Source organism: Glandiceps talaboti, chromosome 7, assembly GCF_964340395.1.
Source record: "Glandiceps talaboti chromosome 7, keGlaTala1.1, whole genome shotgun sequence".
In the NCBI taxonomy this organism is placed as follows: Eukaryota; Metazoa; Hemichordata; class Enteropneusta; family Spengelidae; genus Glandiceps; species Glandiceps talaboti.
Genome location: NC_135555.1, coordinates 24,929,450 through 24,948,892, shown reverse-complemented (window position 1 = coordinate 24,948,892; position 19,443 = coordinate 24,929,450). Strand labels below are relative to the sequence as shown.

The 19,443-nt window shown below is 36.9% G+C and overlaps 1 protein-coding gene across 2 annotated transcripts; it reads left to right on the top strand.

Annotated features, from left to right (window-relative positions):
- Positions 1 to 149: 149 nt before the first annotated feature.
- On the top strand, positions 150 to 11,827 carry LOC144437760 (uncharacterized). 2 transcript variants are annotated; one of them, XM_078126777.1, is made up of 5 exons: positions 441 to 513; positions 4,682 to 4,713; positions 6,525 to 6,760; positions 8,099 to 8,389; positions 10,614 to 11,827. In XM_078126777.1, exons 2-5 carry the CDS (start codon positions 4,700 to 4,702, stop codon positions 10,898 to 10,900), a joined length of 828 nt encoding a protein of 275 aa, XP_077982903.1. In that variant the 5' UTR covers positions 441 to 513; positions 4,682 to 4,699; the 3' UTR covers positions 10,901 to 11,827. The 2 variants fall into 2 exon arrangements, with proteins under 2 accessions (XP_077982902.1, XP_077982903.1); XM_078126776.1 differs by lacking the exon at positions 4,682 to 4,713 and having other exon boundaries at positions 150 to 513.
- The last annotated feature ends 7,616 nt before the right edge of the window (positions 11,828 to 19,443 follow it).

Sequence of the window (19,443 nt, the reverse complement as noted above, 5' to 3'; positions counted from 1 at the left end):
CACATTGACATGAAAGAAAAATCAAGTAATGTTTTTTTTGTTTCTACAGTTTCTCACATCCTACTATATAATGTTATCATCGGTCAAAGTACCATGTGACATCATGTTTATTTCGTCAGTGTAAAGTCCCCTACCTATTTATAACTAGACTTCTGTATTTCTAGGAAGTAGTGTTCTCCGTCTAAGTCTCCGACGTATTTCCCCGTTTGTGTCATTATACACTATAGTTTTCAGGTGTGTTTTGTAAGCCTAGATTGTTTTCGACGAATTCACAAAATTCGACGATATGACCGTTGCAGAATCCAAGCTAGATAATGTCGCTGATATCTTGATATGTTTACAGCGATTGTCTGGAGAAAAGGTCAAACAATGGCAGAAAGGTCACGCTACTGTGAAGGAATTATTTCATTCTGATGTTTCACGAGATTCAAATACGAGAATGGAAATCAACAGGATTCTGTTTGAAGAAAAACAAAGACTGATCTCGATAGTAGAGATTTGTAGTAGTGTGAGGTAAGAAGTGTAACGTATATTATCTTTCACTTTAATTAAGGATGTTGAAAGTAAAACGATAGAAGTTTATTGTTGTAATTGTATTTTAACAGTGCTGTGTAAGAGCCACGGACAAAGGCTGACTATATACTATGACTATTATAATTGCCAGAGTTGCAGTGACACCTCAAACTGTGCTTCGGAAGGTTCAGGTATACATGTACTATACAGCGAACGAAGTTGTTCGTGTATACCGGTAGTCCCGGATTACTCCGTATATGCAAGCAGGACTAGTTCGTGTACAGTTGGAAGAATTGTTGTTGTTTTGGTCAGTAGAGGGGAAACATCCAGTTTTTTTCAGTGGACAAAACTTATATTTCAGGAGGCAATGCAGGCAAAGAGAGAAGGGAAAGGTACCAACAATCCAGCAATTCAATGCTGAATGATAGAGAGGAGGTAGTCTGGAGTATTCCGATAAATATGGGGAGAGGGGGAAAAGGGAGACGGACACACATATTTTGGTATGGGAGGTGGGCATGTGGATCCAGGGGGAGGGGGGGGGGGCACTTTGTGAATGTATCAGAGGAAGGGCATATACAAACCCATTAATCAGCAATAACATCCAAAAGTGTATCAAAATAGTATATTAACATTTCAGCTTTTTCAAAAGAGTCAATTGTTTTTCCACTTTGAATGTATTGCAATTTTTTTTTATTTGAAGACAAAAACATTTATAAATCTACTATGATAATGTAGCTTAGGCATAAACAAAAATTGTGTGGTTCTGATTACCTTCAATTCTAAAATAGATGGGGTAGGTAGATTTTTTTATTTTATTTTATCATATTTTAGCACAACTGAACTGATAAGGTTCTGTAGTGCTATAGTCATCGCTAAGTGTATGTCTGTGTGTGTGTGTGTGTGTGTGTGTGTGTGTGTGTGTGTGTGTGTGTGTGTGTGTAAACAAAAACTGCTGGACTTATTGCTTTGATATTTGGAGGTCATGTTTTTTGGGTGTCTGTCTAGCTGGGAAATTGTTCAAATGAAAATGATCGCATGAGAGATGTGTGTTTTGGGTCAAAAAATATGATTTTTGGTAAAAAAACTGAAACTCAAAAACTACTGGGAAGATTTGGCTGAAATTAGGGTGAAACATTCTCCAGGGTGTTTTTACTAAGAGTTGTTCATGATATGATGGCCCCATCAGTGATATGCAAATTAGGGCTAAAAATGTGTCTTTTTGGTCAAAAATCTATCATTCTAAAACCACTGAGCAGATTGGGCTGAAATTTAATGGGAATACACCCAGGGATGTATGGGTGAAGAAATATTAAGCATACAATGATTCCATGAGTGAAATGCAAATTAGGTGTAAAAATATTCATTATTGGTCAAAAACATCTCAAAAGGTACTTGGTCAGTGAGTCTGAAACTTGGTGAGATGTTTCTGAAAGTGTTATTCTGCAGATTTTCTTCAAAACATTTTGACAAAATTGGCCTAGTAACTTTGCTTAGCAACATGACCACACCCATAGCAACAACCAAATAATCATTTATACCACAAAGATAACATACAGGAATTGGAAGACAGGTGAATAAACATTCAAAAAATAAGCAAATGTGCCTAGCAACAAGACTACGCCCATAGCAACAGCCAAATGATCACATAAATTGCGAAGATAACAAGGATTAATAGACAATTGAATAAATATTCAAAAAATGTATGTAAATTTACCTAGCAACAAGACCATGCCCATAGCAACAGCCAAATGATCTTGTATATTGCAAAGATAATATCAGGAATTCATACACAGGCGAAAAAAAAACATTCAAAAAATATATCTAGCAATATGACTACGCCCATAGCAACAACGAAATGATTGTGTATATTGCAAATATAGCAACATGGTTGGATAGGCAACTGGATTCAGCAAATGAACACCTATTGTTAGCATGGACTTAGCATATGGATAAACATTTTTAAAAACTGTACAGTTGTGCTATTGGCAGTATTGGCAGTATTTTTTTTATGCGTGAGTGTCTAGTGCAGGTTTTCCATTGTTTTCCAAATGGTCTCTGTGTTATTTATTTCTTCCTATCAGCCTACAGACATTACAGATTGGAAGAATAGTTTTACATTGTCTTTTTAAGTTGATGTCAGTTTCCGCATCCATTATTTCTTGCGAGACTTCACGATTTTCGTATTATTATTTTTCTCGAATACATTAAAAAAAGTTTAGGGTTGGCGTTAAAAACTAGGTGGGGGTTGGGTAACTGGAATCAAATTTATTTAGCCTCATTGTAGATTGTGGTAGATTATGTTAGATTATGGTAGATTATTGTAGATTATTGTAGAAAATGGTATATTATGGTAGATTATGGTAGATTATTGTAGATTATGGTAGATTGTGGTTAATATGGTAGATTATTGTAGAAAATGGTATATTATGGTAGATTATGGTAGATTATTGTAGATTATGGTAGATTATGGTAGATTATTGTAGATTATGGTAGATTATTGTAGAAAATGGTATATTATGGTAGATTATGGTAGATTATGGTAGATTATGGTAGATTATTGTAGATTATGGTAGATTGTGGTTAATATGGTAGATTATTGTAGAAAATGGTAGATTATGGTAGATTATGGTAGATTATGGTAGATTGTGGTTAATATGGTAGATTATTGTAGAAAATGGTATATTATGGTAGATTATGGTAGATTATTGTAGATTATGGTAGATTATGGTAGATTATGGTAGATTATGGTAGATTGTCGTTATTATGGTAGATTATTGTAGATTATGATAGATTGTGGTTATTATGGTAGATTATTGTAGATTATGGTAGATTGTGGTTAATATGGTAGATTATTGTAGATTATGGTAGATTGTGGTTATTATGGTAGATTATTGTAGATTATGGTAGATTATGGTGGATTACGATAGATTATGGTAGATTATGGTAGATTGTGGTTAATATGGTAGATTATTGTAGATTATGGTAGATTATGGTAGATTGTGGTTATAATGGTAGATTATTGTAGATTATGGTAGATTGTGGTTATTATGGTAGATTATTGTAGATTATGATAGATTGTGGTTATTATGGTAGATTGTGGTAGATTATGGTAGATTGTGGTTATTATGGTAGATTGTGGTAGATTATGTTAGATTATGGTAGATTATTGTAGATTATGGTAGATTGTGGTCCTAATATCATTAAAAGACTAGACTGGAGAAAAGTACAGAATATAATGCAATACAGTTGCGTACATTCTTCATGGGAACCATGCCTGCAGCCATTTCTCTTCATTTAAACTATCCAAAATCGTCACCTTAGACATCAAAGTAAATTAGAATTTGGAATTGACAACCTTACTGCTTAGGCCTAATAAAAAAGACCCGACCCTCACCTAATTTTTCACTGCCGACCCTAAACTTTTTTTGCACATGTTTGAGAAATAAATAATAAAATCATGAAAATTGTGAAGGCTCACCAGAAATAGTGGATGCAAAAACTGACATCAACTTAAAAAGACAAAATAACAATGTTCTTCCAATCTGTAATGGTTGTACATCTGATGGGAAGAAACTAATAGCACAGAGACCATATGGAAAACATGTAAATACCCGACCGAGACACACACACCTGAAAAAAAAATTAATAAAATAAAAAAAAAAATCTACCTACACCTCCTTTTCTAAAATTGAGTGTAACCGGAACCATACATTTTTTTTTATTAAGACTTATCATGAATTGGCCAATTGACTTGATTTTGTTGACTGCAACTGAAGGTTGCCAAACAAAGCTGAATGATGACAGCACTAGTGTACAGGCACAGGATAGCGCCCTTGGAAACACCATCTATGTGATAAACTCTTTGGTCGCACTTTAGTCTATCAGCTAAAATAAGGAGAATGCCATGGCACTGAATGATTGTTGATTGATAATGATTGTTATTTGGATGATATCTGAATTATGATATATCACAAAATGTAAATGTAACACGTTAATTTATATACAAAAAGTGATGCAGTTGAAACCAGTTGGCAGAAACAACATGTCACCTGAATCAACAAATATCTTTACTAAAATTGCACTACATTTTGTCATCTTGTGTGACAGCAATATTTAACTAACACTTCTTCTTTCCATCCTTTCGGGTGACAAAATATTATATTACCAGAATTGTTACATATTCATCATGACAACTACAATGTAAGTTTTTTAATTTTTTTAAGAATGTTGATGGATATTAAATGTAATAATAGACTGCTTCAATTTTTGTCAAACCAAATGATGATAGTACATGTAGCAATGTTCATTACATTTTTTCTGGAGCCAGACATTCAACAATGGTGTCGAGCCAAACAATAAAATGTAGCACTGTGAATGTAGCACTGTTAATGTAGCACTGTTAATGCAGCACTGTTAATGTAGCACTGTTATTGTAGCACTGTTAACGTAGCACTGTTAAAGTAGCACTGTTCATGTAGCACTGTTAATGCAGCACTGTTATTGTAGCACTGTTAATGTAGCACTGTTAACGTAGCACTGTTAAAGTAGCACTGTTCATGTAGCACTGTTCATGTAGCACTGTTAATGCAGCACTGTTAATGTAGCACTGTTAATGTAGCACTGTTCATGTAGCACTGTTAATGTAGCACTGTTAACGTAGCACTGTTCATGTAGCACTGTTAATGTAGCACTGTTAATGCAGCACTGTTATTGTAGCACTGTTAATGTAGCACTGTTCATGTAGCACTGTTAAAGTAGCACTGTTCATGTAGCACTGTTCATGTAGCAATGTTAATGTAGCACTGTTAATGTAGCACTGTTCATGTAGCAATGTTAATGTAGCACTGTTCATGTAGCACTGTTCATGTAGCACTGTTAAAGTAGCACTGTTCATGTAGCACTTCATGTAGCACTGTTAATGTAGCACTGTTCATGTAGCACTGTTAAAGTAGCACTGTTCATGTAGCACTGTTAAAGTAGCACTGTTCATGTAGCACTGTTCATGTAGCACTGTTAATGTAGCACTGTTAATGTAGCACTGTTAATGTAGCACTGTTCATGTAGCACTGTTCATGTAGCACTGTTCATGTAGCACTGTTCAAGTAGCACTGTTCATGTAGCACTGTTCATGTAGCACTGTTAATGTAGCACTGTTCAAGTAGCACTGTTCATGTAGCACTCTTCATGTAGCACTCTTCATGTAGCACTGTTCAAGTAGCACTGTTCATGTAGCACTGTTCATGTAGCACTGTTCATGTAGCACTGTTAATGTAGCACTCTTCATGTAGCACTGTTCATGTAGCACTCTTCATGTAGCACTGTTCATGTAGCACTGTTAATGTAGCACTGTTCATGTAGCACTGTTCAAGTAGCACTCTTCATGTAGCACTGTTCATGTAGCACTCTTCATGTAGCACTGTTCATGTAGCACTGTTCAAGTAGCACTGTTCATGTAGCACTGTTCATGTAGCACTGTTAATGTAGCACTGTTCATGTAGCACTGTTCATGTAGCACTCTTCATGTAGCACTGTTCATGTAGCACTCTTCATGTAGCACTGTTCATGTAGCACTCTTCATGAAGCACTGTTCAAGTAGCACTGTTCATGTAGCACTGTTCATGTAGCACTGTTCATGTAGCACTCTTCATGTAGCACTCTTCATGTAGCACTCTTCATGTAGCACTCTTCATGTAGCACTGTTAAAGTAACACTTCATGTAGTACTGTTAATGTAGCACTGTTCATGTAGCACTGTTCATGTAGCACTGTTAATGTAGCACTGTTCATGTAGCACTGTTAATGTAGCACTGTTCATGTAGCACTGTCCATGTAGCACTGGTCATGTAGCGCTGTTAATGTAGCACTGTTAATGTAGCACTGTTAATGTAGCACTGTTAACGTAGCACTGTTAACGTAGCACTGTTGGTCAGAATTTTGTCAAGTCAGATGATGGTTTGTTTCTACTTAACTGGTTTTCATTGTATTTTTTTCTGTCAAATTATTCATTTCAAGGGGTATTAAACTGAGATGTCTCGATGTTCACAAGGCAGTCAACAGTTGCATTCTACGTAAACTTCAAACATTGGATGAATTCGTCAAAGAAGAAAAACTTGAGAACTACTTGACTGTATTGCAGACACAGAATATCATTAACGTTGGAGAACTTTTGACCTTTGACCCAAACAAAATAAAGCAAGACATGAAGACAGCTCCATTCCGTAGGTTGACAAAGAAAATTGAAAAGATGAGTGAGTATAACCTTACAATTACTTTCAACATGTTACAGCAAACTGTTACAACAAAACTGTTACAATGACATTAACCAATATTCAAGTGATCATACACAGTAGTGGAGAACACCATCGTAAAAAAATATATATACTCTGTTCTTAGTTTCAGTATAAACATTTCTACAACCAGATGGTTTCAAAATGATAAAAAGATACTGTCAGTATTTGTTTCACACCATTAATATTATGCCAGTTTTTAAAACAATTTAGTTTTAATAGCAAGTGGTTGGTAATAGGTAGAATGATACATAGATTGTAATGTGTCAGGTGCAGCCAACGGGCAGATTTGTGGCTTTCATAAATTTTATTATATGTTGTTTCAGACCAGAATGGTGTTCATAATAGAATCACCCATCAAAAAAAATGTGGGGAGGGTGTTTAACTGTTCTTGTGTGCCCTTTCACTGTTGGTGAAGAATATCTGACTTCTTTGCCTCCCATTGTTCTTCAACTTGCCCACCAGCCCACTGCCCACCAGCCCACCAGTCCACTGCCCACCAGCCCACTGCCCACTGCCCACCCAATATTGTGAATGATTTACCCACTCCCCTACCAGGAAAACTTTTGTGCTTTTTCCAGCCATTATACCAACAATTCATTTTGAAGTACACAATGCACCCCTCCCCACAATTCCATGTTTTCCCTTCCCACTGTATCAAAATCAGGACTTCCCCTGCTCCCCTCCAAATACTGACTGAAAAAGTAATTGCCAGCCCACTGAAAAATCGTCTAACAGCTTTTTGCAAGAATTGCTTCGTTGGCTACACCTAATGTGTATGCAAGTAAATCGATATGCTAGAGGGCGCTGTTTAAAGAATTTCTAATTTGGTCTGTTTCCATCAAACTAAAACACAAATTAGAAGAAATACTGTAAGGTGGTTGGAAATTTGACTTAGATGACCAAATTCTTATATGAAAACTTGACTTCTTTGTTTAGAAATTAGAATAGAAGTAATTTCCAAATTCAATTTGAGAAAAAGAGAATAAAATTTCTGGTCTCATTTTACATGTAAACGTAATGACAAAATTGTGATTAGAATTATGTCTGCTGCTTTGTATTGAAATAAACCCTCATTCATTAATTTTCTTATTTTTTTGTTAATTTGAATTTTGGGATATTGTTACAGAGCATGTCTAGATAGTTATTAATTGGAACATTTATCATGTATGAGTAATAGTAGGACTGTGCTACATTTATAGACTAATTCAAATATTAGATAAATGACTAGTTTTATGTTAATTTGCTTTGTATCAAATAACATATCATGTATGCATTTGTTCTTCTATACTTTAACAGGAAATGTAACAGAATATGTAGATAGCCAGGTGACAATCGATGTAACACAACTCCAAGATGACTACCATACATGCCTGGATAAGATCGGTGAAACACTGAGTGGCATAATCCTTCGACTGAAATGTCACTATGAAACTCTGAAATGTTCAAAAACTAGAAAACAAGAAGGCTACTTCGATATGTTTTTGCAATTTACTGGTGTCACTGAAAAGGCAACATATTTACCTGAAACTAATCCTAGAAAGAAACAAAAATGTTCAGAGACTGAGAGTAGAAATATTCCACATACCAGTAAGTTTTCATTACTAGAAGTATTTTTACTGTACCTTGCTGAGTATGTAATGAGAGTAATGTAGTTTGATTCACACACACACACACACGCACGTGTGCACACACACACACACACACACACACACACACACACACACACACGCGCGCGCGCACACACACACACACACACACACACCAAATCACAGTAGAAGGGCCTTGATACATTATATGTAATGATTTGTTGCATGCAATTAAGTATAATTTCATGGTTGAGCAAGAGTGATCATTTGTGTGTCCTGATAACTGACTGCAATTCCCCGAGTCTGATTGGCAGTGGGTCTAGCCGGGAGTCTGATTGGCCATGGGTCTAGCCGGGAGTCTGATTGGCCGTGGGTCTAGCCGGGAGTCTGATTGGCCATGGGTCTAGCCTGGAGTCTGATTGGCCGTGGGTCTAGCTGGGAGTCTGATTGGCCGTGGGTCTTGACGGGAGTCTGATTGGCCGTGGGTCTAGCCGAGAGTCTGATTGGCTGTGGGTCTAGCCGGGAGTCTGATTGGCCATGGGTCTAGTCAGGAGTCTGATTGGCCTTGGGTCTAGTCAGGAGTCTGATTGGCCTTGGGTCTAGCCGGGAGTCTGATTGGCCTTGGGTCTAGCCGGGAGTCTGATTGGCCAAGTGGGTCTAGCTGGGAGTTTGATTGGCCAAGTGGGTCTAGCCGGGAGTCTGATTGGCCAAGTGGGTCTAGCTGGGAGTCTGATTGGCCGTGGGTCTAGCCGGGGGTCTGATTGGCCAAGTGGGTCTAGCTGGGAGTCTGATTGGCCGTGGGTCTAGCCTGGAGTCTGATTGGCCGTGGGTCTAGCCGGGAGTCTGATTGGCCGTGGGTCTAGTCAGGAGTCTGATTGGCCGTGGGTCTAGCCGGGAGTCTGATTGGCCAAGTGGGTCTAGCCGAGAGTCTGATTGGCCAAGTGGGTCTAGCTGGGAGTCTGATTGGCCGTGGGTCTAGCCGGGAGTCTGATTGGCCGTGGGTCTAGCTGGGAGTCTGATTGGCCGTGGGTCTAGCCTGAAGTCTGATTGGCCGTGGGTCTAGCCGGGAGTCTGATTGGCTGTGGGTCTAGCCGGGAGTCTGATTGGCCAAGTGGGTCTAGCTGGGAGTCTTATTGGCCGTGGGTCTAGCCGGGAGTCTGATTGGCCGTGGGTCTAGCTGGGAGTCTGATTGGCCGTGGGTCTAGCCGGGAGTCTGATTGGCCGTGGGTTATATTATTTCTATAAACATCACATTTGTGTAGCACCAAACAAAGTAAAAGGCTGTGTTTGAGCCTAGCTTTAACTATACCAAATTACCACAATTTGTTTCTAAAAGGGCCAACCCTTGAATACGATTTGAAGCACCATCAAAGCAAATGTATAAATAGGGACCTGGTAGAACACAATCTGTCATATGAAGGATTTAATCCTATGGGTTTACAGAGGCTGTAATATATTGTATGCTCCACAGGGAGCTTAGGCGACAATATATTGTATGTTCCACAGGGAGCGTAGGCAGCAATATATTGTATGTTCCACAGGGAGCTTAGGCAGCAATATATTGTATGTTCCACAGGGACCTTAGGCGACAATACATTGTATGTTCCACAGGGAGCGTAGGCAGCAATATATTGTATGTTCCACAGGGAGCTTAGGCAGCAATATATTGTATGTTCCACAGGGAGCTTAGGCGACAATACATTGTATGTTCCACAGGGAGCGTAGGCAGCAATATATTGTATGTTCCACAGGGAGCGTAGGCAGCAATATATTGTATGTTCCACAGGGAGCTTAGGCGACAATACATTGTATGTTCCACAGGGAGCGTAGGCAGCAATATATTGTATGTTCCACAGGGAGCGTAGGCAGCAATATATTGTATGTTCCACAGGGAGCTTAGGCTGCAATACATTGTATGTTCCACAGGGAGCTTAGGCTGTAATATATTGTATGTTCCACAGGGAGCTTAGGCAGCAATATATTGTATGTTCCACAGGGAGCTTAGGCTGCAATATGGGCCCTGGTGCCATTATTAGAGGTCTGTGGTGGGGAAAATAATTGTACAGAAGTTGGATTGGTATTTTAATTATAAAATACATTTTGGACATACAGTATTATCTGGCATCTACTTTTTGACTGTATCGTTATTTTCTGTGCTGCGCACATTTTTGTAAAGTACAAACATTCATATTCCTTACTATCATTGTATTGTACTTTGTTTTCAGGAATTGCTGAGTCAGACAATGATGACTGGGTGAAGGATATAGAAATGGATCCTAATGTTAAGGAATGGCTTGACATAGCAAAGGATGAATTCAATGAATGGAGTAAGCTTTTCCATGCAATAAAACAAATGCAAAGTGACATGAACGAATATACCGGGAACATAAATACTGCTGAAAATAACCTTCTAGTTCGGAAAATGATTAATGATACAGATCAAATTATGACTGAGTTTTTGACAGATTTTGATCAAATTGAGGAAAATTTAATTGATTTGACAAAAACTTAAGTCAACATCATAAATTTAATGTATTTCTATGACACACAAATTGAATGACAGTGTAGTGAGGGAGTGTTAAATTAATTCTGGACACTGGAACACTAAACTTGTACAGAGCTGTATCCACAGGTTAGTCATGTATTTGGTCTAAACTTGTACAGAGCTGTATCCACAGGTTAGTCATGTATTTGGTCTAAACTTGTACAGAGCTGTATCCACAGGTTAGTCATGTATTTGGTCTAAACTTGTACAGAGCTGTATCCACAGGTTAGTCATGTATTTGGTCTAAACTTGTACAGAGCTGTATCCACAGGTTAGTCATGTATTTGGTCTAAACTTGTACAGAGCTGTATCCACAGGTTAGTCATGTATTTGGTCTAAACTTGTACTGAGCTGTATCCACAGGTTAGTCATGTATTTGGTCTAAACTTGTACAGAGCTGTATCCACAGGTTAGTCAAGTATTTGGTCTAAACTTATAGTATTGCAACTGTCCACACAGATTTGGTTCATAAAACAACTTACTGTTTAGATATCAAAAGTCAAACTAGAGCTGAGTGGACCATTGTCTGTCATCTCAGTTTCTTGTATCTGTTCTTGTTGTTCATGTTCTAGCCAAGTTTCATCATCTTCTCTGGAACCGGCAGTCAGATTGCTTTGATTTGTTAATGCCAAGTTGATATTAGTAGTTTTCTATTGTAGCAATGTTTTTGGTATATTCAACTTCTTTTCCAAAACCAATGGTCAGATCAGATTGCTTTGATATTGTGACTATGTGACTATGTGGCTTAAGGGGATTCTAGTAAGATTGCCAAGTGGATACCTTACAATATTTTTAGTAGATTTCTTGGTTATTTTTGGTAAAAAAAAATGATATTTTGGACTAATTCTCTTCAGGCACTGGTGTATGGATTGCTATGATGTTTATTGCACATGTGCCGGGGAGGAAGGGGGGAGGGGGGGGGTCAGATTTTGTTCATCTTAAGTTGATCTTAGTCATTTTCTGTTGTTAGCACATTTTTATGTTATTTTGGGTCAAAATTGATATTTTCGACAACTTATCCAAAGCCTGAAGATGTTATACTTTGATATTCGGTGTGCATTTGCCTGATGGGAAGTCTTTTTACATTTGTTCATACCAAGTTGATAGTAGTCAATTTCAAATTTTAGAAGAGATTTTTGATATTTTGATCACCGAATATTTTTGACTTTTCTGAAACAGGGTGTTGGTTAGCTTTGATATTTGGTGTGTATGTGCTGGGGGAGGAGGGGGTCTATTCAGATTGTTCAAGCCAAGTTGATACTGAATATGTGTGATTTTCTGTTTTGGCGGATTGTTTTTTTAGCTCCACTCTCAGCGACATCTCAGTGGAGCTTAAGAGTTAGGTTGATTCGCCGTCATTGTACATTGTCCGTCCGTCAACTTTTCTACTTTCTTCTTCTTCTCCAAAGCTACTGGGCCAAATGAGTTGAAATTTGTTGTGTAGGTGTCTTGGGATAAGCAGATGTCAGTTTGTTCAAGACAAATTGACTGGGTCATTAATATGCAAATTAGGGGTAAAACAGAATTTTTGTGAAATGGTGACGATATTATAAAAGTACAATATTTTACCAACTTTCTGTGTGAAATGTGTTCTATGAATGTGTGTGTCATCATATGAAACCACTAACCACTTTATTACTTCGCTAAGACAAAATTGCATAGTGGAAGAGCTGAACAGCACAACCAGTTCTACACATTACAAAAACAAAACAAAAATGAACAAAAAAAAACAGAGGAGCTATTCTGACCGATCAGTCACTTGTTGGTAATTTGGCATCAGGTCACAGTACACACAATAGGTTTCACTTGAATTTAATAGACCATCCAGTTCTCATATAAACACTCTTAAATTAATATACTCGAATAACCTTCAAAAATTAAGCATCTTCCAAAATGATGATGGTAACTATAACGGGAGAACTTAGCTCAGCTGCCACTTTGACAAAGCCATATCAAATTTTCATAGAACACAGATTCTGAGCTTTCAGAAAAGGTATGATGAAATTTGCCCCACAAAATGGAAGCAATCTCTCTGGCTCATGGACTTTTGATGAACGTGCATAGTATCCTGCCAACGTACATATATCACAGTGTCAGTCATTTCACGAAGTAGCTGCAATATAAAAATATTGCATAGAAGTATCCTGCCAACGTACATAGATAGTGGTTTCCATGGCAGGTTTTGAAACTGATATCTGTTAAACCAATATATTGCTTGCTGCTATCATCGTCTTGACATTAGCACTGTATATGATAATGAGATTGGCATTTCCCTCCAAGGGGGCACATGTCCATGTTCAGGAAGTTACAGACTATATTATATATATAATTGACTGGGTGTTGATATAACCACATAAAAGTGCTCAATACGGTTTAATAGTAGAGCGAATTATATACAGGTTTTGAATACAGGTACAGCTGTGCAAACCTAACCTGTTTTTTTCAGTGCTAACCTGGTTTTTTCAAAACTATATATATATATATATATATATATATATATATATATATATATATATATATATATATATATATATATATACAGGTTTTGAAAATTTGAACCAAATTATATGCTATAGACCCTACAGAACTGTTTCGTGAGGTGCGTATTCCTCACTCATCAGGGGTAGTCTACATACATACATATATATATATATATATATATACACACACACACACACACACATATATATATATATATATATATATATATATATATATATATATATATATATATATATATATATATATATATATATATATATATATATATATATATACACACACACATACATAGAGTTTCATTCTTCTTTTGCCAAGTAGAGTGCTCAATCACCTTAGAGAGCATTTCATACATAACCAGATTTAAAACGAATGACTCCCGTAAGGGAATCACTAATTATGCAAATTACTCAAAGGTAAAGGTTGTATCAGCAAAGTTCATAGGACAGGTGCGTATTATTATGGTTGATATATGTACCATATTATAATATTATATGAAATTTGAAGGTTGAATTTTTAAGATACAGTCTAGTTACCTAAAATGGTTAATTATACAAATTTTTCATTAAAACTGTAAGCTATATCAACAAATTTTATAGGACGTACGTACCCGCTTTGTTATGATTAACATTATGTACTAAATGATATTGAAATTCAAGAACGCATTCTTAAGATACATCCTAATTACTGAAAAAAATTAATTATGCAAATTAGTCATTAACACTGTAAGGTACATCAACAAATTTTATAGGGCATATGGACTTTGTTATGTTTGATATATGTAGTAAATTATATTTTACTACATATATTAAAATATTTGTAGTATATTTAATTTATAAGTGCTCAAGCGTGCTATTCAGTTCTCAAGCGGACTTCCTCATGCTCAAATGTTACTTAAACTACGTGTCACCATCAAGCAGATTGTATTATTTCATTTCCAAGAATGTTTTATTGTGCATCTGAATTTATTGTGCAATGATAAAATCTAATTCAGCTACAATGTTTACTCGGGTCTTTATAACAAGCCTTGATTTGTTATTCCTGGCACATGGAACTACACATTGCCAAGAGCAGTGAAACCAGAATAAAACATCTCTGCATCGATATCATTGTGCTGTTTGGGAGTTCTGGCATTTAGCTCACAGCCAATAAGATCCTATACACGGAATTAATTAAGGTGTGGCATTCACATAAAATCATTACCTGCACTATGTCCTTTGACGGTGCTGTAATAAATCAAGGCAGGGAATTACGATGATACAATATACATATGTTGGTAGTAGTGGGAAATAACCATGGCCACAATGCATTTAAAATTATCAATGCGATGGTAGCAGTGGAATCAGACTCGTCAGTTCTTTTGTTTCTGGGATGCATGTCCCTTTTTATTTTTGTTTTGTTTTGTTTTGTTTTGTTTTCAATAACTAAGAGAGGGCTATGTTTTATAGATAGGAATTTGAGGGAGGTTCAGTGGTGATATAGTCATCACTAAGTGTCTGTATGTGTGTGTGTGTGTGTGTGTGTGGATGTACGTGTGTGTGTGTGTGTGTGTGTGTGTATAAACAACTTAAAGTAAAAACTGCTGGACCGATTGCTTTGATATTTGGTGGTCATGTTACTTTTGGTGTCTAGTTGGGAAAATGTTCAAATAAAAACCATCGCATGAGAGATGTGTGTTTTGGGTCAAAAAATGTGATTTTTGGTCAAAAAACCTTAAATTCCAAAAGTACTGGGCAGATTTGCCTGAAATGTGGTGGGAACGCTCTTAGGGGTAAGTGAATTAAGATTTGTTCATGACATGGTGATTTCTATGGTAATATGCAAATTAGGGCTAAAAATGTGTCTTTATGGTCAAAAATCTTTCATTCCAATACTACTCAGCAGATTGGGCTGAAATTTAATGGGAATGCATCTAGGGATGTATAGACAAAGAAATATTAAGGATACTGTATTACAATGAATTCAAAAGTGATATGCAAATTAGGTGTAAAAATGTTCATTTTTGGTCAAAAACTTGTATCTCAAAAAGTACTTGGTCAGTGAGTCTGAAACTTGGTGAGATGTTTCTGAAAGTGTTATTCTGCAGATTTTCTTCAAAACATTTTGACAAAAATGGCCCTAGAAACCATGACCACGCCCTTAGCAACAACCAAATGGCAGTATATTTTGGTCAAATAACAACATCATCTGGTAGGCAAGCGAGTAAACATTCAAAAAATGTATGAAAATACCATGACCACGCCCATAGCTACAGCCAAACGGTGGTGTATTTCAGAGAACTGGAATTCTTAGACATTCAAAAAATGTATGTAAATTTGTCTAGCAACAAGACCACGCCCATAGCAACAGCCAAATAATCATGTATATTGCAAAGATAACAGGAATAGAAAGACAAATGAATAAACATTCAAAAAATGTATGCAAATGTGCCTAGCAATAAGACCACACCCATAGCAACAATCAAATGATCACATATATTGCGAAGATAACAACAGTGATTAATAACAATTGAATAAACATTCAAAAATTGTATGTCAATTTGCCTAGCAAAAAGACCATGCCCATAGCAACAGCAAAATACTCACGTATATTGCAAAGATAACAACAGGAATTGGAAGACAAATGAATAAACATTCAAAAAATGTATTCAAATATGCCTATCAACAAGTCCACGCCCATAGAAACAGCCAAATGATCACATATATTGCAAAGGTAAGGAGGATTAATAGACAAATGAACAAACATTTAAAAATGTATGCAAATATGCCTAGCAACAAGACCATGCCCATAGCAACAGCCAAATGATCACGTATATTGCAAAGATAGCAACATGGTTGGCAATTGGATAGGCAACCGAATAGTCATTTGGCAAATGAACATCTATTGTGAGCATGGACTTGCATGTGGATAAACATTTTTAAAAACTGTACAGTTGTGCTACAACGCCATTGGCTGTATTTTTAGAAAAAAAGAATTGGGGGAAGGAAGGTCACGTTTTATGCAAATGAATGCCCCCCCCCCCTGCAATTACTGAAGGCTCCCTAACATTTCATTTGAACCCAATCGTATACATGAGGGGAAAAATAGGGGAAAGGACACTGCCTTAATTGTGACATAGCGATGTAAACAGTATGTAACATAGATAATATACAACAGCTTGAGCGGTCCTTATTCTATGATATTTTGGCTTACCAATTATATTGAGATGTGAACCACAGGCAATCATTCGTTTGGATTAGTTTCTTATATTACCCAGCCATGTGTACATCTCAGTTGTCGAATGTAGGAAGGACCACTGATATATGTATCTTCTCTTTTCTGTCCTGGTAACCATGGTAACCAAGTATCGGGGAATCTAATTGGAAGACCTTGAGGTTCCTTTTTTAAGATCAAGTACCTAGCAACATCATAGCTGCTAGACTCATACAGTTTACTCTGATTTATCCATGACAAAGTAGAGAAGTAACAAGTTAAGTAACAATGCTCAGTACAGCAATAGAGTTTATAGTTTCCCATGCTCCAATAATTGTTGATCAAGTTTCTCACATGCGTGCCTGTCTGTCTTTTTTGTTTATACTGGTGTAATGATATTTCTTTTATACACAGAATACATTCTTACTAAATCTAATATCGAAAATCCATTTCAAATTTTGTATTTCATAATAGGAAACTTCTAAAATTTGATTTGTTTGAGCTGTTGACAGGTGTTATCAGAAATAAAAGGAAAACTGTTTGAATACTATTTATTGTATGTGTAATGTGTCCCTGTTTTCATTTTCATGTCTGCTTTAAGTTTTATTCTTTACTGTCACATAATGAAATTGCCCATTTTCGGAGAATAAAGATGTATTGTTGTATTGTATTGTATTACACTTAAGTAGTAAAGTTGCTTTAATATACACTTGAGATGAAATTATATCTACTGCCCTCTACGACGATCTTATATAAATTTTGTCTGATGAAATCCATGCTTCTAATCCTTTCGATGCGCGAGGGCGCCCTGACGTACGAGCCGGAGGCGACTGTGTTTTGTACCGATCGGTGTTTTGCCAATTCTAAACATGGAATTGTAGCGTTGTTTCGTGACTATGAGAAGCCATAAGAAACAAATATAATGCTACAGCTTACTACGAGCTATGTTGGCAAAACATGAATGTGTAACTTGTAAGTGTAAGCTAAGGGGTTTAAAACCCTTTAACTTATTGTTGACGAAACAAAATGGTGCGAGACAGGTAAGATTTTAATGTTGACAAGCTATATCCGTGTACGTGCTTCTTCCCACGGGCACTTGTTCCCCAAGATATGTATCAGAATGTTTCTATCCGAATACAATAAAATGTCGATATTCTGATACATATCTCGGGAAACAAGTGCCTCGTCCTTGGTGTTGTTGAGGAACTTCTGTATCTGTATCGTAGACATACAAAATTACAAGCACCAATCATGCAATACTGGTTGTCGCGTACGTATTCAAGGGTCGTATGTGGGGGCAATACCATCAAAGTATAAGGGGCCCTAGTAATGATAGCATTCTATCAGTGCAGTTTTGAAGGCTTGTGTGTTGGGTGCACAGCGAACTTCTTGAGGTAGCACATTCCATAGTGGTTGTGTTTTGGGATATGTCGATAGCAGTCTTTATTTGTGGTTTAATAATATCGCTTTGAATGCCTGATTGCCTGGTCTGAATTTGGACATTTGATAAAGACCACAAAGTATAGCTACGCACCAAGCATCTGAAATTGAGAACATGAAATGGTATTCTTGTTTTGTCGGCTTTGATCACCATACATTATATGAAGATTGTTGGCAGAGATTGATGTGTAATACAATGGCATTGGTATGTACAACCATAGACCCTACACTTGGTGTAGGGTCTATGGTACAACACAGTAGATTGCGATTGACTTCGTCCCAATTTCAACTCGCCCCATTTTTAACTCGTCCCATTTTCAACTCACCCCAACAACACTAGTAAACGTTTATAAATCTAAACGATACATGGACTCGAAGTACGGGGACAGAAAAATGTAACATTTCGTAGCAGAAAGTGGTGTGGGTTTTGGTTAAGTTTTTGCTAGATCTAGAACTTATACTAGCACAACAACTTTCCTCAGTCATGGAATATCACATTTACAACACAAATAAGAAATAATAATGATAATAACCAGGGAGAATATCAGTGACTGACACGCTTACGACTTCCGCGCGTATGGGTTTTGGTGACGTGTCTCCTCTCCTGCAACTAAGTATTGTAGTATGTGTTTACGGTGCAAGTGGTACTTCATTAGTGGAATACGAGATACCACAGACCCTCCAAACCGAGTACTACTACCTTCGATTTCATATATGCACAGTTAAATTATATTGTAAAGCATTGGGGCGAGTTGAAAATGGGGCGAGTTGAAATTTGGGTGAGTTGAAAATTGGACGAGTTGAGTGGGACGATTTAAATTGGGACAAGTTGATCCGTCACCAACACAGTACATATACAGTACATGTATGTGACAAGTTGTATTGCACGATAAACTTTCTGTGTTAGCCCATGATTAGATCCGTGACCAAGTTCAATAACCTTCACCTATAGCCAAGCATAAGACGACTGACTATCTGTATCTGCCGAATACTGTGTAAACATCCGAGTATGGATTATCACATACACTATAGTCCTGCTTGCAGATGGTGCACATGTTTCACTTGAAACACCAGGGACGACTTACTCCATACAATGTATGCAAGCAGGACTAACACTAACATAGGTGCGTCATGTTGTATGTAGGTATGTATATCCCATCCAAATGAAAACATTATTTATAAATTATTGGTGCATACAAACGGTATAGTCCGGGGTATATACAATGTAATACACAGTACAAAGATAACTTTATGAGTCACATGCATTAAGGGAAATTTCAATGCCTGTTTTTATCTACAGGTTTTAGATGTGGCTTTCATGAGATGGTGATAAAGTGGATTGAAGATGACATTATTGGTCGTTTGCAGTGATGTATATA

Bases quoted from the DNA above. Each gene is read 5' to 3' on its own strand.
- LOC144437760 (XM_078126776.1), top strand. From the start codon at position 287: ATGACCGTTGCAGAATCCAAGCTAGATAATGTCGCTGATATCTTGATA. The intron at 514-6,524 runs GTAAGAAGTGTA...ATTCATTTCAAG, and splicing joins GAGATTTGTAGTAGTGTGAG to GGGTATTAAACTGAGATGTC. The intron at 8,390-10,613 runs GTAAGTTTTCAT...CTTTGTTTTCAG, and splicing joins TAGAAATATTCCACATACCA to GAATTGCTGAGTCAGACAAT.